General features: G+C 48.1%; 2 protein-coding genes across 8 annotated transcripts in view; one reads left to right on the plus strand and one right to left on the minus strand.

Annotated features, from left to right (window-relative positions):
* The window catches only part of DOP1B (DOP1 leucine zipper like protein B), a 131,134-nt gene that overhangs the window by 19,295 nt on the left and 87,097 nt on the right, over window positions 1-24,742 (plus strand). For all 7 annotated transcript variants that reach the window (XM_044948200.2, XM_044948202.2, XM_044948207.2 and 4 more), the window contains exons 3-4: window positions 19,418-19,599; window positions 20,141-20,311. In XM_044948200.2, the coding sequence (XP_044804135.2) occupies window positions 19,418-19,599; window positions 20,141-20,311 (353 nt within the window). The remainder of the gene's footprint in view (window positions 1-19,417; window positions 19,600-20,140; window positions 20,312-24,742) is intronic.
* LOC123335164 (nuclear ubiquitous casein and cyclin-dependent kinase substrate 1) lies at window positions 14,828-16,053 on the minus strand. The gene has a single exon (XM_044948218.2). The coding sequence runs from the start codon at window positions 15,883-15,885 to the stop codon at window positions 15,154-15,156; it is 732 nt and encodes a 243-aa protein (XP_044804153.1). The 5' UTR covers window positions 15,886-16,053; the 3' UTR covers window positions 14,828-15,153.

The raw sequence follows: 24,742 nt of genomic DNA on the forward strand, positions 1-24,742 counted from the left end.
GCTACCCAGTCCAGTATTCTGGCCTGGACAATTCCATGGACTGTATAGTCCATGGGCTTGCAAAGAGTTGGACACAACTGAGTGACTTTCACTTTCTGTTTTGCATATACATTCATTGTATTATTTTTTAGATTCCACATATAAGCGATATCATAAAATATTTGTATTATATGATGTCTCTGATTTATTTCACTAAGCATGATATTCTCTCAGTCCATCCACATGGCTGCAGATGCAGAATTTCATTCTCTTTTATGGTTGAGTAAATATTGCATTGTGTGTGTGCACATGTGAGCACACACACACACGCCACACCTTCCTTATCCATTCATCTGTTGATAGGCAGTCAGGCTGCTTCTGTGTCTTGGCTGCTGTAGACAGTGCTGCTGCGAACAGTGGGGTGCCTGTATCTTTTTAAATTAACGCTTTTATTTTTTCTGACTATTCAGGAGTAGACATGACTGGATCATATGGTCATTCTACTTTTAGTTTTAATTTAGGGACCTCCATACTGTTTTCCGTAGTGTCTGCACCAGTTTACTTTCCCACCAACAGTGCATGAGTGTTCCCTTTTATTCACATCATCTGCAACAATTGATATCCGACTGATGATAGCCATTCTGACAGTTGTGAGGGGCTATCATTGTTCTTTTGATTGCATTTCTTTAATAATTGGTGATGTTGAACATTTTTCCATGTGCCTGTTAGCTGCCTGTATGTGCTCTTTGGAAAAACGTCGGTTGAGGTCTTCTGCCCATTTCTGATTGAGGTTTTTTTTTTTTCTTTTTGATATTGAGTTGTCTTGAGTTCTTTGTATATTTTGAATATTAACACCTTGTCAATCTATCATTTCCAAATATTTTCTCCTATTCCATAGGTTTTCTTTTTGTTTTGTCCATGGTTTCCTTTGCTTTGCAAAATCTTTTAATTAGGTCCCATTTGTTTGTTTTTGTTTTTATTTCCTTAGATCCAGAAAAAAATATTGCTATGGTTTATGTCCTAGAGTTCTGCCTATGTTCTTTCATAGGAGTTTTATGGTTTCCGGTCTTAAATTTATTCCATTTTGGTCTTTAACCCCCTTTTAGTTTATTTTTATATGGTGTGAGGTGATCTTCTAATCTCATTGTTTTACATGTGCCTGTCTCATTTTCCCAGCATCAGTTGTTGAAGAGACTTTTTTCCATTGTATGCTCTTGCCTCCTCTATATTTTTAGATTAATTAACCATACAGGCATAGGATTTACGTCTAGGCTCGCTAGTCTGTTCCATTGATCTATGTGTCTATGATCTATGCGACCTTTGTGTCTGTTTTTGTGCCAGTACCATACTGTTTTGATTACGATAGCTTTGTAGTATAACCTGAGGTCTTGAGGGGCTGATAACCTCTAGCTTTGTTCTTTTTCCCCTATTGCTTTGGCAATTCAGGGTCTTTTATGGTTCCATGTGAATTTTAGGATTATTTGTTCTAGTTCTATGAAAAAAAAATGTCATGGATATCTTAATAGCAATTGCATGAAATCTGTAGGTTGCTTTGGGTAGGATGGCCATTTTAACAATATTAATTCTCCCAATATAAGAGCACAGGATATGGCAGTCTTTTTGTTTTTGGCTTATCGGTAGGAGTGTGGTCATATCTCCCTTTATCTTTTGCATTTCCCAAGTGATTAATGATCAGATGGTTAGTGTGTGATCACTGTATATTTGTTTTAACCTAATAAAAATACAACACAAAGAGAACTCTAAGACTCGACATCGTTTCGATATATGTAATAGTGAATCATTGGGAATGACCGCCCTCAGTAGGGGATGATGCAACAGTGTGATGACCAGCAGCGTTCACCTGAGGTGGACTTGTAGTTACTAACGTGAAAAATACTCAAGATAAAGTAGAGGGACAAAAAAGGCGGGTTGAACAGTTCACGTATAGCTGTGTCTCCTGTGTGTGTGTGTAAGGAAAAAAGGGAGTGAGGGGGCACTGTATAGGGATGGACAAGATCTTGAAACCCTTTATTGTTAGACTAGTTCACTTCCGGTTTTTTGTAGTTCTAAAGCAGGTTCTAACAGGTGTCTTTCTTCCTGTGGCTGTGTAAGGTGCGTCTCCCGTGGTGGAGCTGCTGTGTCAGTGAACGTAGAGTTAAACCTTTGGACACACGAGTCCATGTGGACTTTATTGTGTTCCACTAATTGTCTGCATGGTGCCAGGGCCACACCTTCCAGCTCCTGTGCTTTATGCCTTTATCTGGCAGGACCATGTTTTCCACCCTAGCCTCATAACCACTCTTCGATTCCAGAATTTTTCTACCTTTCCCAGGTGGTTTTCTTCCAGGTGAACTTCAGAATCATTTACAAAGTTTAAAGAAACTCTTACAGGGGCTGTTGGTATTAGGTATCATTTATTGTATATTTCAGGGGAAGTGGCATCTTCATACAATCGGGCTTCCTCCAGTCTGAAAATGTGGTGGTTTCTTCAGTGACTGAAAAGCATTCACTTAGGTTCCTAAGCATTGGATTGTGTTTCTTACATAAATCCTTACTGTATCTTAAATATATTAGATATTTTATACATGTATTTTTTTATTTTTTTTGCTATTTTCAGTGGGATTATTTTACACTGTCTGTTTTAATGACTGTTGCCACATCGGAAACTATCAATTTGCAGAATTTGGAAACTAGCCAACTTGGTGAATTTATTTCTTAGTTTTTTTCAGCCAATCGTATTGCGTTCTTCAGATAGACAGGTGTATATACCATCATGCCATCAACCAGTCCTGTTTGTGTTTTTTGTCAGCGTCTTCTGGGTCTGGGTTGAACACTGATGATACTGTCAGTGCTTCAGTAACAGTACCGTGAACTGCTGTCGCAAGGAAGTTGAAAACTTCAGTGCCATCCTACAACTAAAGTTTCTTGCTCATGAATCAGTTCTGCAATGGTGGGTCCAGATTGGGCGACTGACGTTCACATGATCATTCCACAGGCTCAAGCCAGGGACCCTGCTGTCCTTAACACGTGGCTTCCAACATTTGCTGACATTCTGTCCCACTGGAAGTGGGAGGAGCATCTAGGTGTGTGCTCGGACTTTAATGGCACAAGCTGCACTGTGTGGGCTCAGTCACGTCTGGCCTTCTGTGACCCCATGGCACATGCTACTTCCACTCATATCTTCAAGGGAGAAAAGTGCTCAGCTGGTGCAGCGTCCCTGGCCCAGCTTATACCCCTTACCACAGAAGGGGACTTGATTCAGGTGGGCAGTCCCTGCCCCTGCCCACCTCCCCACCCCACGCCCCAGGGTGCACCAGCGTTAAAGGGAGTACCTCAGCTGGGCAGGTCCATTGTATTGCTTGCCTCATCAAGGGCCGGTTTGTTCCTTATTCACTAACCTTAAGAACTTCTTATTTCCATATGGCAAGAAATGTATTAATATGTTCATTTCATTACCTGATCAGTTTGTAAGGTATTGATTGCTTTCATCCAAGGAACACAGTTCTGCCTTCTGTTTTACTCCACGTGCTTTTGGTGCTTATTGTTTGGCTTAAGTCACATCCTCCCAGCACCTGAGATACGCCTCAGAAATGAACATGTTGTGCTAAGGTGTGCTGAGTCTGACGTTGTGGGGTGAAGGACGGAACACGGAGCTTAGGAGCGGAGCCCTGGGGCTCAGGGGCAGGCCCTGCACTTTGCAGCTTGGGGCCAACGTGCTGGTCACCCACCCGGCCACTCCCCTTCCTCCTCGTTGAGACAACCCTAGGAGACTCTTGATGAGAGAACCTCATCAAGGCACGTCTAAGGATCAGGTGGTGATGTGCTACAGGATGGTAGCCCCCGCCTTCCGGCACCAGTGGGGTATTATTGTCAGAGGACTTAATCCTAGTAGTTCCATTATCCTTGGCACTTGGCAGGGATTAATTCAGACACGGGTATGTGACCTTCTCTGACTGTGAGATGTGGCCGGGCAGTTTTGGGAGAGGATTTCCTCTAATACAGACAGACAAGAAAGGAAGAGACCTTTTTTTTTTTTTTTTCCTTGCTTTTCTCTGTAGTCATGTGACAATTTAATGCCTGATATGCGGCGGACCTCTGAGGTTATGGCGGGAAAACTGAAGAGAAGTCAGTTTACTGTTGGGAGTATATAAGCACGAAAGCATTTGGGTCCCTTTAGGATGTCACTGAGCTCTTGCATTGACCAAATGCAAAAGCATCTGACCAGGGTTTCTCGGCCCAGAGTTGTTAACCTTCTGTGATTCCTACATCAGCAAGGTAGACCCGCATCTCTTCCCTGAGATGGGGAGAGTCAGATACCCTACTCCTTACATTCCGAAAGCTCCCTATCTGATCTGCAACCTTGGACCATCCATAACCCATGGGAGCCTGTTTCCTCTGTGGGCTGATGCAGGCACACTCGCTTCTTGACAGTAGGGGTGTGTGTGTGTCCTTCATAGATGCAGAGTGTCCTGTGTGTGTGTGTGTCCTTGATGGATGCAGTGTCCTGTGGTGGTCTTTTCCCCGCCACTGGCCTTGGCATGGTTCTGGCCAGAATCAGTCTTTATGGCATAACTGTGTGTGTGTGTGTGTGTGTGTGTGTGTTGCTTCTTGACAGTAGGGTGTGTGTGTGTCCTTCATGGATGCAGAGTGTCCTGTGTGTGTGTGTGTGTGCACACGTGTGTGTGTCCTTCATGGATGCAGAGTGTCCTGTGTGTGTGTCCTTCGTGGATGCAGTGTCCTGTGTGTGTGTGTGTGTGTGTGTGTCCTTCATGGATGCAAAGTGTCCTCTGTGTGTGTGCGTGTGTGTGTGTCCTTCATGGATGCAGAGTGTCCTGTGGTGACCTTTTCCCCCGCCGCTGGCGTTGGGTTGGTTCTGGCCTGAATCAGTCTTTACCGAGTAATTGGCGAGGATTTTATCTCCGTGCCCGCACGGACTTCATCCTGCGTACAGACCCCCTCACATCTCCGAGGAGACTGTGTTCCTCCAGGACCTGCCCTATGCCCGCCGCACGCTCTGCCTCTCGGTCCCGAGTGTCCCCGGCAGCTTTGTAGATGCTGGGTTTGGAGGAAGGAGACAGCATCGGGCTTGAGCCAACCTGGAGAGAGTGAGCCAGGCCCTCGGGCCTCGGCCACCACTGCTGGGCTTGCCACTGGCAGCCCCACCACCCACCCCCAGTGGCCTTGTTCAGCGTCGCCTGCTTCCACGCAGGAGCACACCCCAGGATGAGCCCGGCTGGGTGGGCTTCCAGCCAGCCGGTGCGTGGTGGAGAGTTTCAGCCCTGACCTGAGGCTGAACTACCGTCCCCGGCGCTGTGGCTGCCCCTGCTGGCCACCCGCCCCTGGTGCCTCCCGGCGCATGAGGCCCTTGTAGGCCAGGGCAGCCCAAGCACCGGGGAGGGCGCGTCCCATTCTTCTCCAGCGGGTGGGGGGTGGTCGGGAGGCGCCCCTGGGACTTCAGTCCCAACACTGAGTCTCACTTGAGCACCCCAGTTCTGTTCTCCCTGGTGTTGTGAAGTTTGAAGAACATTGAGTTCTACCAGTAAAGCGTCTGTGTCTGAAGCCTCTTTGGAATTTATAACGAGACTCTTACCTGCCACATCTTTCTTTCTTTCCTCCCGGCTCTTAAACTTTTGACAAGTTGGTTATTAGGCTTTTGGTTTGTCTGTTAGACCTGTCACTTGCATGTGGGTTAAAATACATTTAAAGAGCAGAAAAACAAGATGTTTCCAGACGTTTCACCATCTGTGTGTCTAAATGGTAGGCTTGCATTTATTACTGAATGCGCGTATGCATGGCGGTTAATTATTTCAGCCGTCTCTGCGTCGTGTATGTCTCAGGGTTTGGACAGCACTCGGAAGGGTGTGTTTGCCCCTCGTGTTCATTTGCCTTTCATGTGGTTTACTGTAGAGCTCAGGTGCCTTGACCTTCATGATTTTCCGTCACTAGCTGCCCCCCCTACAGTGTGGTGATTCCCTTTAACCCCCTGTTGTATGCTTCTCACCCATTATTTTTCAAACCTAGAATCCTCCAAAATTTTCCACTCCTGGTACTGATAAAGACATCGAATGAAGCCCGGGCTGTTCTGCACATGGTGTTTCAGCCCCAGCGGCCCATCCAAGTCCACAGAATGGGGCTGGGGGGGTGGTTGGCATGTGGACATGAGGGAGGGCCCAGGACCTGTCTCGCAATCAGCAAAGAATCAAGTCTGGAAACCGGGAAAGCTCTGGAAAGCATCACAGTAGCCCCTGAAGTTCCTAAACGGGGGGGGTGGGGGGACAGGGAAAGGAGGTGTAGTGATGAGTGCAGTGGCTCTTGTAGCCCCCCCGTTGTAAATTCAGAGGAGAGGAAGCAAAGAGCCGCGTGTGAGCCCATGTGTCGTAGCCTGCCCCTCCGTGAGGCAGCGAAGCGTTCGTTGGGATGTTTCAAGAAGAGTTTTCTGGCCTAGTGTCAGACTCCCGAGTCCCGTCAGCCAGGAGCCTGGGTGGCCCCCCAGTGCTGTGTGCCGTGTGCGTGCACACGCATGAGATCCTGATGCCCTGGGGGGCGGGAGTGGACTCAACGCCCCGGAGGCCTCGGCTCCCTTTGGAGTCTGGTCCGCGGAACCAGTGTGAGGGCAGGTGATGGTGCGTTTTCTGTGAATAATGTGAGATGACGGGAGGCAGCCCGGGACAGGCTGGACGGCTGGAGAGGAGGGCCCGAGAGCTCCCGCCTGGTGCCCCCATCGGAGCCCGGGTTCCCCGTCGTGTCGGCCCTGCCCTTGGCTTCCTGGTCTTTCCTGTGTGTGAGGCCCGCCTGGTCCTCCCTCCGCGGCCGAGCCGCTGCACAAGCTGATAGAAACGAGCTTCTGAGACTCGCGGAGCGGAGCCCAGGCCCAGGGCTTGATCTGACGGTTCTTGGCACACACAGTTGGATCATGCCCCTCTCTGGGCACCGTAAGGTCTCTCCAGGTGTGAAGAGGCTCAGCCTTCAGTCCGTTCTTCCTGTGCCACCAGCGTGCTATTTGTTCAGAAAGTACCAATGAATGCAAGCTCCAGCAATAAGGTAAACCAGATGCAAAAGAAATAATCTTTAAGACAATTTTAAAAGAAAAAAAAAAGTGTCCTATTGGGTCTCTAACGGATGCAGGCAGCTGAGTGAACTTCCGCATCCCAGGCTCTGCGGGCAGCTTTATTGCTTGGACCATGCAGCGTGGATGAGAACTGACTCCCTAAGGGTGCAGCTCTGCAGGCTTGCTCTCAGCGTTGATCAGAAAGCAGTACAGCGACACGCGAGTCAAGGACCTCTGTCAGCAGGAAGCTTGTCCTGTATGGAGTTGGACCCGTGTCACTCCCCCGCTGCCCATGAAGACTGAAGCTGGCCTCGCTGGCTACCTGGGATCCTGGCCCCCCGCCCCGGCTCTCGGAGGCCGTGGTGACATGCCAGGTTCCCCACCTGTCTCCTGCCCCCTCCCAAGCTGGTGCGGTGGCCAGGTCGCTGCCATCTGAGGGCAGGCCGGATGCTCTCCGCCGAGGCCTGCTTTAACACGGGAAGTCCTGGCGGTTCGTCCCTACTCAGGGCTGTCCTGCTTTCATTCCATCTGGAGGGCTGTTGCTGTAACCTGGCAAGTATTTAGTGAGTGTTCAAGCCTGTGCTGCCTGGCCAGTGTGACTCACCCTGCAGCTTCATTTTTGTGGCGTGAAACAAACATCCTTATAAAGGTGATGGACTTCCAGAAGGGAAACATGCAGGCCTCACCATCTGCTTGACAAGAGCCGGGTTTTAAATTGGCTTCCTCAGCATCCCTTTATAGACAAGCGTCAGGCGTTCCGAGGTCAGCACTAGCACTGGGAGGGCAGGTCTGGGCTGTCTCCTTTGGGAAGTTCTGTTTGTTTATTTTCAGATTAATTCATATTAGAGTATGGAGAAGAAAGTGGCAACCCACTCCAGTGTTCTTGCCTGGAGAGTCCCATGGACGGAGGAGCCTGGTGGGCTGCAGTCCATGGGGTCACAAAGAGTCGGACGCAACTAAGCAACTAACACAGACGTATTAGAGGATAGTTGCTTTTCAACATCGTGTTAGTATCCACTGAACTGCAAAGTGAATCAGTTACACACATACGTGGATCCACTCTCTTTTAGATCCTTTTCCCATATAGCTCATTAGAGTATTGAGCAGAGTTCCCCGTGCTATACAGTAGGTCCTTGTTAGTTATCTGTTTTATATATAGCAGTGTGGACATGTTTTCTTCTAGAAATTTTTAAAGGAAACATTTAAAATTTTTATTTTAAAGGCTAGAGCATTTTTAAAATGTAATTTAACTCTCCCCTCACCCATGTTGTTAAATTACCCTAACATTTTTTAAAATTGTGATTAAAATGCACATAACATAAAATTTATCATCTTAACCATTTCCAAGTATATTGAGTTACTTTTCAAGTCCACGACTTGCCCCTTTGGAATTTTTAATCATGTTTCTTACGTAGAGCTGTTTTAATCACGCTGGGAGTCCTGGAGAATATCAGAGTGTCAGACTGGATAATGTCAGAGAAACAAAAGGGAAACATAGACATTGCCTTGGGTGGAGTGAAGTGAGACTTCCTGGTCTCTGTTAATGGAGCTCAGATGCGGTTCAGACCTTTCCTTTACAACTTATATTTTGTAGTTTATTATTTTGTTCTAAGATCAGTCTGCTGAGCCTATGAATACAATGAGGTTAAAACTATTGTAATTATATCTTAATTATAGCTCAAGGAATACTGTAAAACAATACAGTGCCTGGGTGAAACAAATAAGGAAGTTTAATTTCCTGTCTAATCATATTTTTCCTTTTTGGTTAGCATGTTAAAAAGCAATTTTGAAAACATGGCCATGTTTTCCTTCCCAATTCATCTATTTCCCTGAGATATTTATTCTACAGCTGTAGAAGAGCATGTCACTCTAAGTATACATTGTTTACTCAGTGTTCGTGTGTGTGTGTGTGTGCGCGCGCGCGTGTGTGTGTGTGTGTGTGTGTGTGTGTATTAAGCTTACTGGCCAGTCACTTTGGGTTTCTGTTTTCCTAAAGAACACAACCCAAACAATGAAGCTTCCCTGGAAATGTTCCATGAGCTTAGCTCACTGGAGAAGTGTCTTGCCAAAGTGAAATGCCTGGATGGAGGCTGGAAAGAGCAAGGCAGAGTCAGGGTGGGCCTCCTTGACCTGAACCGGGTTCAGTCTTGGCAGCTCTTAAGCAGCTCAAGGGGCAGGAGGAGGGAATCAGGTGTTTTCAAGCTCTAGCTGGTGGGACTCGGTTCTGGGGTGAGGGGGAGCTATTTTGCTAATTAAAGGGTAAGAAACTCTCACTCTCGAGGGGCTGGACCAAGTCCCTGGGTCCCTTCAGGACTGTTAAAAAAGAGGCCCTTTGCTCTTTGGTCAGGAAAGAGTGTTCAGTTTAATCCAAGGCATGGACGTCACTCAGGAGTTCATGGTCCTTGCAGCTCAAGACCGGTCTGGCAAGAGCAGCTGGGTGAACACAGCATTCATTTCCTTCTTGGTTTTTGGTGGTGAAATATACATAGAGTAAAATTTACCATTTTAACTCTTTCTGAGTATGCAGTCCAGTGACATGCAGTGTCCTTCACTGCTGTGTGGCCATCACCACCATTCATCCCAGAACTTTTGCCTCTTCCTGAGCTGGAAATGCCCTGTCCATTAAACTCACCTCCATTCCCCCGTCTCCCTGGCCCCTGCTTACCACCAATTACTTTCTGTGTCTATCACTTGACTACACTAGAAACCTCATGTAAGTGGGATCAGCTAATATCTTTGTGTTTTTGTGTCTGGCTTATTTCATGCTGTGCCTTCAAGGTTCATCCATGCTGTAGCACATGTCAGGATTTCCTTCCTTTTTAAGGCTGAATAATATTCCATTGTACATACAAACCACCTTTGTTCATCTATTCATCCATTGATGGGCTCTTGGGTGGTTTCCACCTTTGGGCTATTGTGAATTGTAATGCAGTAAACGTGGTGTGCACATAACTGTCTGAGTCCCTGCTTTCAGTTCTTCTGGGTGTGTGCCCCAAAATGGAGTTGCTGGATCAAATGGAATTAATAATTTGGTAAACAAATCAAGTGTTTAATACTGTGAGGAGCACAGCAGCTGACCCATCTTATATTCCCAGCAGAAGTGCACGGCACTGTTTTGAAACCTCCTAGGACAGAGTTGCTCCGGGGAGAAGGTCTCCTTCAAGAGCAGCAGAAGCTGAGGGCGTCAGGAGCCCACCAGTCTCCTTCCGGAGGAGCTGCAGCAGAATGCCTACCCCCAGCCCCGACTTGCCACTGAGAAGTATCTTAGTGGGCCGGCCATGCTGGCCAGATGCTTAGCTCATGCCCCAGGGTGGCAGCACCGGTGCCGGGGTTAGCAGCCCGCAAGCAGAGATGCGCCTGGATCCAGGGTGTCTGGGTGAAGAAAGCCAGGAGGGCTGAACCAGCCCTCGGTGCTTGGAATATGTAATAGCCAGAGCGAGGAATACATCTTTAGATAACTCCTGTCCTAAGTTTGCCTTAAAAACATGGAGCTGGTTCTCTCCACGCATTAGTCCTCAGTGAGACAGCGGGACAGTCTCATGAAGGTAGAGACTATAGGTATCTGTATTTTTAATATATTAGGTACGTATGTATTTGGCTGCACTAGGTCTTAGTGGCGTCACATGGGCTCTTCTGTCTTCATTGCAGCGTTTGGGATCTTTAGTTGCAACATCTAGGATCTAGCTCCCTATCCAAGGATTGAACGTAGGACCCCTGCATTGGGAATGCAGAGTCTTAGCCACTGGTGTGTGTGCCTATGTGACTCCATGGACTATAGCCCGCCAGGCTCCTCTGTCCATGGAATTCTCCAGGCAAGAATACTGGAGTGGGTAGCCATTCCCTTCTCCAGGGGATCTTCCCAACCCAGGGATCGAAACTGGGTTTCCTGCATGGCAGGCAGACTCTTTACCACTGAGCCACCTGGGAAGGTGATTTTTCCAGTAGTCATGTACAGATGTGAGAATTGAACCATAAAGAGCGCTGAGTGCTGAAGAATTGATGCTTTCAAACTGGGGTGATGGAGAAGACTCTTGAGAGTCCCTTGGACAGCAAATCAAATCAGTCAATCCTAAAGGAAATCAACACTGAATATTCATTGGAAGGACTGATGTTGAAGCTCTAATACTTTGGCCACCTGATGGGAATACCCTACTCATTGAAAAAGACCCTGATGCTGGGAAACATTGAGGGAAGGAGGAGAAGGGGGCGACAGAGGATGAGATGGTTGGATGGCGTCATTGACTCAACAGACATGAGTTTGAGCAAATTCCAGGAGATAGTGGAGAACAGGAAAGCCTGGTTTGCTGCAGTCCATGGGTTCACAAAGAGTCAGACATGACTGAGTAACTGAACAACAATTCCTCAAACGTTCTTCTTAAGACATTTAACTAGTGTCCTTATTTGCTTTTGTGACAATAAAGGACATTATTTGTAAGTGATTGGATTTGAGTCAGTTCTTTTAAAATGCAGTGCATTTTGTCTCCATTTTTAATACTAGCTGACTATGGCTCAGATCATGAACTCCTTATTGCCAAATTCAGACTTAAATTGAAGAAAGTAGGAAAAACCACTAGACCATTCAGGTATGACCTAAATCAAATCCCTTACGACTATACAGTGGAAGTGAGAAATAGATTCAAGGGATTAGATCTAGTAGAGTGCCTGAAGAACTGTGGACAGAGGTTCATGACATTGTACAGGAGGCAGTGATCAAGACCATCCCCAAGAAAAAGAAATGCAAAAAGGCAAAATGGTTGTCTGAAGAGACCTTACAAATAACTATGAAAAGAAGAAAAGTGAAAGGCAAAGGAGAAAAGCAAAGATATACCTATTTGAATGCAGAGTTTCAAAGAATAGCAAGGAGAGATAAGAAAGCCTTCCTCAGTGATCAATGCAAAGAAATAGAGGAAAACAATAGAATGGGAAAGACTAGAGATCTCTTCAAGAAAATTAGAGATACAAATGGAACATTTCATGCAAAGATGGGCACAATAAAGGACAGAAATGGTATGGACCTAACAGAAGCAGAAGATATTAAGAAGAGGTGGCAAGAATACACAGAAGAACTGTACAATAAAGATCTTCACGACCCAGATAACCATGATGGTGTGATCACTCACCTAGAGTCAAACTTCCTGGAACGTGAAGTCAAGTGGGCCTTAGGAAGCATCACTATGAACAAAGCTAGTGGAGGTGATGGAATTCCAGTTGAGCTATTTCAAATCCTGAAAGATGATGCTGTGAAAGTGCTGCACTCAATATGCCAGCAAATTTGGAAAACGCAGCAGTGGCCACAGGACTGGAAAAGGTCAGTTTTCACTGCAATCCCAAAGAAAGGCAATGCCAAAGAATGCTCAAACTACCGCACAATTGTACTCATCTCACACACTAGTAAAGTAATGCTCAAAATTCTCCAAGCCAGGCTTCAACAGTACGTGAAGTGTCAACTTCCAGATGTTCAAGGTGGCTTTAGGAAAGGCAGAGGAACCAGAGATCAAATTGCCAACATCCATTAGATCATTGAAAAAGCAAGAGAGTTTTTTATAAGCAGGAGAGCTTTTGATACTAGATCACCTGACCTGTGTCCTGAGAAATCTGTATGCAGGTCAAAAAGAACCAGTTAGAACTGGACATGGAACAACAGACTGCTTTCAGATTGGGAAAGGATACATCAAGGCTGTGTATTGTCACCCTGCTTGTTTAACTTTTATGCAGAGTACATCATGAGAAATGCTGGACTGGATGAAGCACAAGCTGGAATCAGGATTGCCTGGAGAAATATCAATAACCTCAGATATGCATATGACACCACCCTTATGGCAGAAAGAGCCTCTTGATGAAAGTGAAAGAGGAGAGTGAAAAAGCTGGCTTAAAACTCAACATTCAGAAAACTAAGATCATGGCATCTGGTCCCATCACTTCATGGCAAATAGATTGGGAAACAGTGGAAACAGTGGCTGACTTTATTTTTTGGGCTCCAAAATCAGTGCAGATGGTGACTGCAACCATCAGCTTAAAAGATGCTTGCTCCTTGGAAGAAAAGTTATGACCAACCTAGACAGCTTATTAAAAAGCAGAGACATTACTTTGCTGACAAAGGTCCATCTAGTCAAAGCTATGGTTTTTCCAGTAGTCATGTATGGATGTGAGAGTTGGACTATAAAGAAAGCTGAGCGCTGAAGAATTGATGCTTTTGAACTATGGTGTTGGAGGAGACTCTTGAAGAGTCCCCTGGACTGCAGGGAGATCCAACCAGTCAATCCTAAAGGAAACCAGTCCTGAATATTCATTGGAAGGACTGATGCTGAAGCTGAAACTGTAATACTGATGTGAAGAACTGACTCATATGAAAAGACCCTGATGCTGGGAAAGATTGAAGGCAGAAGGAGAAGGGGACGATAGAGGATGAGATGGTTGGATGGCATCACCAAGTCAATGGACGTGAGTGTGAGTAAACTCCGGGAGTTGGTGATGGACCAGGAGGCCTGGCGTGCTGCAGTCCATGGGGTCTCAAGGAGTCGGATAAGACTGAACTGAACTGTCATTATAATAAGAGGAGATGCTTGTTGATTGCTTACTCATGGTAGACCCTGTGTGTGATATGTCATGATGCTTGCAACTTTGTGAGGCCCCTTTCTTCCTGTCCAGCCCAGGAAAGTTAAGGGGTTCATCTAACAGAGGATGGAACTGGAATTCCAGACTCTGACTCCTAAGCTTACGTACTTAAACCAGGCATTATAATAACCTTTGTCTCATTGTTTGTGTAACTTCAGTTTTGAAGCACTTATTAAATGCCAGCTTCTGTGAGAAGTGTGTTAACAAAATCACTATGACTGAGGCACTATTTTAGCCCCATTAGTCGTGATGAGAGTGGTACAGAGGGCAATCTATATCATAGCTGCTCCAAGGAGCAAGCTTGCAAATACTGTCTGGCCAAATCCCGACTGTGGGCTTGATGAACCCAGTTCATGATCTCTGGGCGTCTCTGCTCCTGAACCTGTGTGCTTTCATCTAACTTGCCAACCTGATGGATGGGTGAAAAGAATAGCACTTCCCAGAAGTTTTTTTTTTGTTTTTTTTTTTGAGTTTCACATTAACTGGCACTTTATTTTGCTTAAAACCTAAACATTGTCAGTTTGAGAAGAAATTCACTGTGATATATAGATCGCCCCATTTTAATTCTAGGGTTTCTTCTTTTGATCCTTGGTAAAATTTTTTATCCAAGAAACAGGATACATATATATATTTAAAAACATGAACCATTAGAGAATGAGATAGGAAATCAAGAAAGATATAAGTTTTGGCGGCCCTTGCTTTTACGTTCTTTAAAGACTATAGCTGAATAAAAGGATCACTGGCTCCGAGTCTCCTAGAGATAACAGGTGATGAAACTAAAACCAAGCAAACCTATATCCCCAAACAGGGTCAGGTAACCTCAGTTCCCTGCCCTGCCCCACAGTAAAAAACATTAATGCCTTTAGTAGCAGTTCAGAACTCATCTTTATCTCCTACCTGCCCCATCAGTGAAGTTTAACATCTGGATTTTTTAGACATCCGTATTTTTGTATACAGAATATAAACTTGTATTAGATGACAACTGTTTTTTTTTTTTTTAAATTCAGGTAGAGAAAGAAGCAATAACTTTTAACTAAAACCTTCTACATTTTTTGATTTCTGTTCAACTTGCTACCATTTAGCAAAAAGCAAAATTTTCATAGTGTTTACCTCAAATCTTATTGCTTTACAACTGTGGCATACCCTCCATTAAAAATAAAAAAGATGAAGCAGTCAATCCAGTGATTAATTTAACATGGCTTTCATTGGGAAAGGGGGAGGAGGGGGAAGAGGGGGTCATGACGAAGAGACCAATAGACAAAAAAGGTAAATTAAACATACAATGCTTTTCTTTAAAAAAAAAAAAAGAAGAAAAAGAAGAAGAAAAGAAGAAAATGTTATTTTCAACAAAAGGGGAAAAAAGCATTGAAAGCCCATGAGTCAAGCCATAGCCAAAACCATATTCTATCTTAAGTAGCTTTTCTTTTTTTTCCCTCTTTTTTTTCTTTTTTTCTCTTTTTTTTTTTTTTTTTGTTTTTTAAATAAAATCTCTCCCCAGACCATCATCACTTTTAATCTTCCCCAGACTGGGCTTCATCTTCAGACCCTTCATCCCCAGATTTCTCAGGCGGAGGGCTTGAAGACGTTTTCTTTTCCAGAGGGCTTTCTGGTTCCTCATCTTCTTCTTTGGGAGAAGGAGTCTTTTCCTTTGATGCCTTTGAAGCTGTGGGGCGACCCACTTTCCCCTTGCCTTTCACAGGACTTGGCGTCACTGTGGCCTTTAGCCTGGGCTTCGGCATTTTCTTTTCTTTTCTCTCAGGCTTCGACTTCTTAACCATCTTTTTGTTTTTCTTTTTTGAACTGCCATAGTCACTATCATCATCGTCTTCTACTAGGAAATCCTCATCACTGCCGGAATCTTTCTCCTGGAATGGCGCCTCGTCCTCCTCTTCTTGCTCCTCCTCACTGCCCACATCTTCCATGAGCATCTCCCTCTGTTTAGAGGCTGCTTTAGAGGCTGCCTGCCGTTGCTGGCGCACGTTTTTATGATCTTCTTTTTCATCTTCACTGTCCTCTGCTGAATGAGAATCATCCTTCTTAGTCTTCACATCTTTTTCTTCTGAGTCCTCACTATCTTCCTGTGAATTCTTTCCAGATCGCCTCTTATTTTTAGCTTCTCGGGGAGATGATCGAATTTTCTTAGCTGGAGGGCCTGAATCTCTTCCATAATCTTCATCAGCATCATCGGATTCCTGAAATTGTGAATAATCAACGACCTTCCTATTTCTGACAGGCCGAGACATGTTCGCTGTCGAAACAGGACCGAGTCGAGGAGCCAAAGACCAGGACCCCCCCCACCCCGCGCGCTTGGCGCCCCACCCCCCCCAACTTCGGCCGAGGAGGCCGCTGCCGCCGAGCCCCGAGCTGCTGGCTTCTCAAACTCCGCCGCTCCCTGGTTCAGGGCCCCTTAACCAGACGAGCCCCCCGCTCCCCAGTCTCTTCAAAATGGATCCCCAGAAGTTTTGATTTGTGTTCTTTTTAATCAGAAAGGATGAACACCTTCTCGTTTTTCTAAGTACTCTCCGATTCTGTCCTTTGTCCTTTGTTGCTCAGTTGCTCATTTATTTCTGACTCTCTGCGACCCCATGGATTGTGGCATGCAGGCTTCCTTGTCCCTCACCATCTCCCGGAGTTTGCTCAAACTCATATCTGTTGAGGCGAAGATGCCATCCAGCCATCTCGTCCTCTGTTGTCCCCTTTGTTCTTGCTGGTCTTCAAATCAAACAGCTTCCTTCATCTCTGCGTACCTGTCACTCAGAGGCCCTGACTCCCTGACTCGGGTGTGATGTGTTTGCTTGGATTTGCGTGGGCAGAGTACAGTGAATGATCCATTCCACATAGAAGTTCTGGTAAGGTCGCAGTTCTCAGTTATGTTTCTTTAACAAAATTAACCGGAGTAACAATTTTAAGAGCAATAGCAACCAGCCTTGTTCATTTGGAATGAATGGCTGTGCTTCCTTGTAATTCCATTTACCTGGGAAGATTTGTATCAGTCAGGAGAGGGGAGGTTATGCCATGGTAACGAACAGTTCCCCAAAACAAATAGCTCAGTGGTTTTCACAGCATGGTTGAGCTCTGCTTCTGTGGGTCAGCGGGTGGTTCCTGCTGTCTGTAATTTCTCAGGGGCCCAGTCTGGGAGGGGCTGCAGTTCGTGGCAGGGTCTCCATGATCTTAGAAGCAGGGAAAGAAAACCCATTGGGCCTTGAAGTTGGCTTCTAAAGCCTGTACCGGGAGTGACACATGATGCCACTCAGCTCACTGGCCCACACCAGTGTTCAGAAGGGTGGAGAAATGAGATCCTGCTGATGTACAGCCCCAGGGCATGGCGGGGGGTAGATAAACACTTATGGGTCCCAGGGGATCCCCTTGGGAGCAGCAGCCCATCTTCTGCACCTCAAGTAGCAGAAGTCCTGAGACTGTGCTGAGCAGAAGTGAGATTTTGACTTAAACAGCAGGAGCTCTACCTGACGGATGTTAACAGGCGAGGCCAGAGCTGGTTCTCCTCTGGGATCACGGAGAAAGCCCAGGACCCAGGTATCGAGAGGCTAGCCAGTGAGTGGGTCACAGACATGGTTTCCTAAAAGCCTTGTCGTCGGGATCAGCCCGCTCACACCTGTTGAACCTGGGTTGTGCGTTCCGATTCCACCTGCTTTTCTGTGTGTTCGAAAGTCATCAGATGAGCTCTTTCCTGTGTGTTTCCCATGGTCGTTTTCTCTCTGCCTCAATAACTCAGCTCTCACCTGCTATCACAATGCATTTTGCCAGGTCACTGCCTCAATTTTTTTTTGGACACGAGCACATTAAAAGGCACTGGTTGGCTTTCCCTTTCTTTTAAGTCATCCAACTCTTACAAATAATATTCTTGATGATCTCGAGGTGTGGTTTTTTTTTTTTTTCCCTTTAGAGATAGTTTTATTGATTTTGAGAGTTCAGTTTACTCTGTGCTTCTGGTGGAAAATGTCATTTTCCTTCTTTTCCCTTGACTTCCTGCGTAGCCTCAGTGTGTGTTTTAGAGGTGAAATCATTTTCCTTGCTTCTAGAAAGTAAGCTGTCACGGGCCTGAGACCACACAGCTCTGACACACATCAGGTGATGTTCCTGTGAGCTGTCTGCCTTGGGAGGGGTCACTGTGCAGAGAGGTTTCAAGAACAGCAGAGGAAGAAGGCAGATCCAGCCCCATATGGCTCACACAGCTCAGCCCGGGAGAGGATGGTGCTTAGCTCCACGCTGTCAGTCAGTGACACGTGGAACCCGACGGAGCACAGCTGCACGGGCACCCTGCCCTGGGCGGGGGACGCTCCTGCCTCCCTGAGTAGGTGCTGAGCTGAGTCCAGTGAGGAGAACATTCAGGCAGAGCTGGTGGGGGGGCAGCGGGGGGCAGTCAGGGACCTCCGGTGGACCTGTGTTGTTAGAAAGTTTGAAGCCAAAGCATTGAGATGTGGGTCTGGCGAATCGGGCAGGAGTCTGCCTTTGAGGCCTTCTTGAGCGGCTTTGTGAGAAGCATGGACTTCACCCTGTCAGCTTTCAGTAAATATTTGTGTGAGTCATGTGGATTGTTCCACGGGAAGGACAGACATTTGGTGTACAATCCACATGAGTCACGAGGACCCACCCAGCGCTCTCGAAGTGGCTACTCGATGCTGTGAAGAACAGCATGGACCTGGCCCCAGGAGGGAGGCGCCCTGTTAGGAGGAAGTCCACCCACCGTATTTCTTAGGCGCAGCGAACGCCCAGGAATGCCCTAACAGAGACCAGGCCCACAGTCCTGGCTTCCCAGGCGGCGCTAGTGGTAAAGAACTTGCCTGCCAATGCAGGAGCTGCAAGAGACAGGAGTTTGAGCCCTGGGTCGGGAAGATCCCCTGGAGGAAGGCGTGGCATCCCGCTCCAGTATTCTTGCCTGGAGAATCCCACGGACAGAGGAGCCTTGTGGGCTACAATCTGTGGAGCCGCAAAGATTTGGACACTGAGCGACTTAGCACGCACACAGGCCCTTGTCCTGCTGGAGGAGGCCCACTCGGGGCAGGGTGGTGGGGGGACTGTCATTCCACACCAGCAGGGATCTGACTTCTCCTGTGGAACTTCCTGGCAAAGACACCGGGAATCCTGGCCTAGAAGCACACGGCTCCCCATCTCTGCTGGGTGCCCCCCACCGACCCCCACAAACTGCACTCAGAACACACGGCCGTGAAGCACAGCTGAGAGGTTGATGGGAAACACAGGCCTTCCGCGGCTCACACACAAGGCTCTTCTCGGGGACGGGGAGGTCTGTGTTCTGCTCCGTCGCAGGTGTAGACTGGAGGCTTCCCCGGACAGAAGCACGCGGCTTCACAGGAAGCTGGCCTGATGGAGACAGAGGCCCTTTGAAGGGAACACATGTACGGTGTGGTCAGTTGTGTCCGACTCTTTGCGACCCTATGGACTGAAGCCCACCAGCCTCCTCTGTCCGTGGGATTTTCTAGGCAAGAACACTGGCGTGGGTTGTGATTTCCTTCTCTGTTGAAGGGACGCAGGATCACCCTCACTCTTGAAACCACACCCTGCCTCCACTCCTGCAATGCTGGGGGCTTCCCCAGCCCTGTCACCCCAACGCTGGCTCGCGACCCTGGACCCTGAGCCCTCCCAAGCCGTCCCTGTGTCTTCCTGTCTGCTCACATCCTGCCTCTTACACTCATGCTGTGGCCTGCTGGGGTCTTCCCGGCCTCCAGATGGGTGATGCATACCCCTCTGTCCGTGTCCCTGCCTTCTTCCTCACGTGCGTCTCCTCTTGTTTTCCAGGCTCTGCAGAGTAACCTGAGGTACTCCCTGTTGCCCAGACGACTCGTCATCAGCAAGAGATTAGCCCAGTGCCTGCATCCCGCCTTGCCCAGTGGCGTGCACTTAAAAGCCCTAGAAACCTATGAGATCATCTTTAAGATTGTGGGGACCAAATGGCTGGCCAAGGATTTGTTCCTGTACAGGTAATGCTAGCTTCACCCACCACGTCCCTCTTCTATTCCCCAAGGAATCCACATTTCAGTTTGCCAGCTCAGAAAAGTATGCTGGTGCTGCTGCTAAGTCACGTCAGTCGTGTCTGACTCTGTGCAACCCCATGGACAGAAGCCTACCAGGCTCCGCTGTCCACGGGATTCTCCAGGCAAGAATACCGGAGTGGGCTGCCATTTCCTCCTCCAAGAAAAGGATGAACAAGGCGAAATACAAAGGGATGTGTCCGTTCGCCATGAAGCCGTCCATCAGGAGGATCCCCCGGGGCCCGCCCTCCGGAGTCGGTCCTCCCTGACTTTTCTCCTTAAGCTGAAACGTACTGTGTGCACACTGCCTGTGGCCTGCCCCCTGCCCGCACTGGGTGGTGACTGTCCCGTGACAGCTGGGCACCTCCGTGACCAGCATAGACGGCTGGCTCGTGGCCGCTCTCAAAACCCCTGCTGCTGGCTGATCCCTTGGAGCTTCTGACCAGGCCTCTCATTTTCCCTCCTCTCCCTTTTTTCTCTGTCCCCAAAGCTGCGGGCTGTTCCCGCTTCTGGCACACGCGGCCATGTCGGTGAGACCCGTGCTGCTCGGCCTGTACGAGAAGTACTTCCTCCCGCTGCAAAAGCTGCTGCTCCCGAGCCTCCAGGCCTTTGTCGTCGGCCTGCTGCCCGGCCTGGAGGAGGGCTCGGAGATCTATGACAGGTGGGTGTCAGCCAGAGCCCATGGCCGCCCGCCCCGGGGTGGGGGGTGCCCGCTTGTGGTTTATTCTGCTTTGTGAGAAACGGGGGGAGACGTGCGGAGAAGACCTCAGAAGCAGGGTAGGTGCAGAACGTCAGGCTGACGTTCACCTTTCTGTGGTGTCTCTGCCTGACGAAGTACCGCGTGCCCCTTTGAATTTTACCACGTTTCCAGGTGAGGGTCGGGAGGTGAGAAAGCTCCCCAGAGTCTCTTGGTCTGTGGGCAGCGGGGATGGGGTTCTGCCTCTTATGTGTCAGGTTCTGAGGGTCTCCCTCCTTCTATATACTCGTGAACGTGAAAGCATTCATCGCTCAGTCACGTGCAACTCTTCAGGAACTTACAGACTGGAGCCTGGCTGGCTCCTCTGTCCATGGGGATTCTCCAGGCCAAGAATACTGGAGGGGTTTGCTATGCCCTCCTCCAGGGGATCTGCCCGACCCAGAGATCGAACCCAGGTCTCCAGCATTGCAGACAGATTCTTTACTGTTTGAGCCACCAGGGAAGCCCATTGTTTACTAGGCTGCTTCCAAATAAAAAAGGCAAGCCTGTGTTTCGTTGCTGGGTAGGGCTCGGCTTGATGAGTTGCAAGCAACTTGGAGAAACTTGGCAAGCTCACAGGCACCGAAGTTCATGCAATGGTATTCGTTTGCTTTTATTTATTTATTTTAATTGGAGGCTAATTACAGTATTGTGGTGGCTTTGGTCACTGCTTAGGATGGTAAAGAATCAGCCAATAATGTGGGAGACCTGGGTTCGATCCCTAGGTTAGGAAGATCCCCTGGAGAAGGGAACAGCTACCCACTCCAGTATTCTGGTCTGGAGAATTCCATGGACTGTATAATCCATGGAGTCACAAAGAGTCAAACATGACTGAGTCTCTTTCACTTTCACTAGGAATGGGAGAGAGGATTTATCCATTTGGACCATGGCATATACACAGAGAATCATTTCTGGAGAATCATAGTATGAAAACTCAACTTCCAGGGTGTGAACTGTTCTGAGTGATGTCACGGTGATGAGCCTCTGTTCACAGGACCCATTTCTAGAGCCCACGTGCAGCTGGCCGGCGGTCTAGAAACCTGCACACTTGCACAAGTTTCCATGTGATGACCCAAAGCCCTGCTCGAATCTTCCCCACACCAGAGACCCAAGCCGTGCCACCTTTGCCTTATGGTGTCAACTGTGGCAGGGAGTGGCAGGGGGCGTGGAGTGGAAGCATGGAATCCATCCAGGGCCCACTCAGAGTATGCCCCTGAAGGAAACCAAATAATCAGAATGTTTGCAGGATGGTGGCTGGTGACCCAAGGGTGCGTTAAAGTCACACGCATCCATCCTGGCGTTTGATGCGCACTTGGGCTGTTTGAGGCTTCCACTCAGAGCGGGTGGTGGCCCTCCACCTCCCCGTGGGGAATCCACCTCTGTGACGTGCTGAGTCACTAGCATCCACTTCCCTTGGAGACAGGGTCTGTCTCGTTGCTATCTTAAACCTAGCTCCATGCCCTGAGAAGCCAGGTGGGCCTGTGGGTTCAGGAAGAGTCAGGGTCACACGGGGTTAACAAGCCAACTTTTACCCGACTCTGCTCTTGACTCCTAGCCCCAGGCTCTTTCTAGAAGTTCTGGTCCATTCCTGTTTTACAGATGTTTACTGTAAATGCTTCCCCCCGTGCCCCCCTCATCTAAAGATGAGCACTTCAGCTCCCACAGTGTAAGGCAATTTTTTTTAACCTGTAAGAATGAATCACACCAGAAACCTGTCAGCAGTCAGGGTGTTGTCATATATTCTCCCGGCTGATCAATGAATGTTCATTTAAACGGTTGCTCCAGCCAATGAACACGAGTGTTTTCTCCTAATATTATGATTTCTCAATGTTCAACCGCGAGCTGAGTAAAGCTCTGTGAGTCACAGGGTACATGTGGCTGTGACACAAAGCCCGATCCGGCGTCTTCGGCGCTCGGGGGTACGAGCGACCAGCCTTCCGAGGTGAAGGCTGGGGCAGGGTTGTATGGTCTCTGAGCGCAGGCGTATGGGCACAGCGATCAGGTGACTGAATGTATCCAGGTCGGTTTGAGAGGGTTCCTTCCTAACCTGCTCAGGAATTGAGTCAGACACCCCCTCAACCCCCCACCCCCAGCAGATACTCGGCAGGGGGTCTGGGGGTGGGCCAGTCACGATGTCTGAGCCGGTGGAAAATACTGAGGGGTGAGTGAGTGAGCGCATTGGGGCTGCTGAGTCATGGGTTTCGTGGAGGCGGGGACAGTTCCTGGTCTCTGCTTGTCAGTGAACCATAAGGCAATGGAGATTTTGGCCGGCGTTCGGTCTCATTATTCACCCTGGCTTTCTAATAACCCTTTGATGTCCGCAAACCACTCCCGCCCAGGATCCCCCTTGTAAAGTGCACAGGAAGTGCCCACGTGGCTTGCTGTGAGTTGCTATACGAGGAAGACAGGATTTGTGGTTGGGGGTGGATGCTAAACCCCTGCTCCGAGGAGATGGAAGAGAGGTGGGAAGTTTTCAGTGGGCGGAAAGCAGGCAAAACCTGGCTCCCCAGACATGACCCTTGAACTCAGTGGTTCTCAGCCTAGGGTGGCTCCAGCCCCCAGGGGACCCTTGGCAGTACCTGAGTACATTTTTTGGGTGTTACACCGGGGTGGGGCGAGTGCTACTGGCATCTAGTGGGTAGAGGTGAGGGGTGTGCCTGAACATCCCAAGATGCACACGATTGCCCCCACTGCAAAGGAGGGCCCAGCCCCAGGATCCACATGGTACAGGGTGAGAAACCCTGATTTAAATGGCAGTGGGCAAATCTTCATTGGCCTCTCTTCTGGCCAAGGCCAGCACCACGCTGAGGAAGCCCTGCTGGTCCTAGAGTTTTCTCCCCCTTGTTGTTCATTCACTAAGTTGCGTCCAACTTTTTGCAACTCCAACCCCGCGGACTGCAGCACACCAGGCCTTCCTGTCCCTCACTATCTGAGTGACTTTGACTTGAGCTTTTAACCCCAGTTATCTTGCTCTTTACTTTGCTCTCCATAGAAGTTTTGTTGTTTAGTTGCTCAGTCATGTCTAACACTTTTATGACACCATGGACTATAGCCCTCTATGCTCCTGTCCATGAGATTCTCCAGGCAAGAATACTGGAGTGGGTTGTCATTCCCTTCTCCAGGGGATCTTCCTGACCCAGGAATCAAATCTGCCTCTCCTGCATTGGCAGGCAGATTCTTTACCACTAGCACCACCTAGGAAACCCCCCTCCATGGCAGAGTCTTTTCATAACTGCTTGTTTTTCTGACCTGTAACATCATTTAAATTTTTAATATCCATTCATTTTTAAGGTAAAATTTTTATTTTTATATTAAACTGCTTCTTTAATGTGAAAGTCTTTCAGTCTTGTCTGACTCTTGGTGAGCCCAGAGACTGTACAGTCCATGGAATTCTCCAGGCCAGAATACTGGAGTGGGTAGCCTTTCCTTCTCCAGGGGATCTTCCCAACCCAGAGTTTGAACCCAGGTCTCTTGCATTGCAGGTGGGTTCTTTACCAGCTGAGCCACAAGGGAAGCCCGTTTCTTTAATAAAGAAAACTGGGCAGTGTTCTCTGAATGTTGAAGAAGGGATAGCATAAGTGGCATTCCCCAGGCTCTCGGATGGTGGAACCCCCTCTACCGTGGCCAGTGTTCCCTGAAATGTGCTTTGGAGATACGCTTTTGTAAGCAAGGGGCAGGAGACGGCAGTGTCCATGCTGTAGCGTTTGTGATGGGTTTTAGCTTGGCGTTGGTCTTGTGTGATAGGGACCCTGGAGAGACGAGCTCTCCGGGGGCTTCCTGGATTAATCTGCTGCTGTGGGAATCTCTTCCTAGCTCAGGACCATCCTGTGTGTCCACTGTGTCCACAGGGACCCATCTACCCAGCTTACCGCAACTGCAGCTGCTGAATGCTGCTTCTACCCCAAACTAGGGCTTTTGGTGGTTTTCAGAGCTGGGCAGAGAGAAGCTCTATTTGTTGGCTCAGCCCTGATAGAAGGCTGATCAATACCTTTAGCCACTAAACCATTCTGTGTCCTTCTAAGTATTTGGCTGTTACTGATGCTTCTTCATTTTGTTTTTTTTTCTCTGTGTCATTCGCTACGGATATTTTATGAGTTGAAAAGCGCTAGGGTTAAGGAAAACAGAATTAATTTTTGGTGTTGAAAGGTAGTAGACTTTTCTTGTACAAAATGTCTAAATATACACTGAGCAAGCTGAACTTGGGCAAACTCCGGGAGACGGTGAGGGACAGGGAGGCCTGGTGTGTTGCGGTTAGTGGGGTCACAAAGAGTCGGACGTGACTTAGCTGTGGAACAACAAGAGCAAGCTGCACACAGCGTGGGTCACAGTGAAGTGGAGAGAGTGGCATTCATCTGA

The sequence above is a fragment of the Bubalus bubalis genome, chromosome 1, assembly GCF_019923935.1.
Source record: "Bubalus bubalis isolate 160015118507 breed Murrah chromosome 1, NDDB_SH_1, whole genome shotgun sequence".
Classification (NCBI taxonomy): Eukaryota; Metazoa; Chordata; class Mammalia; order Artiodactyla; family Bovidae; genus Bubalus; species Bubalus bubalis.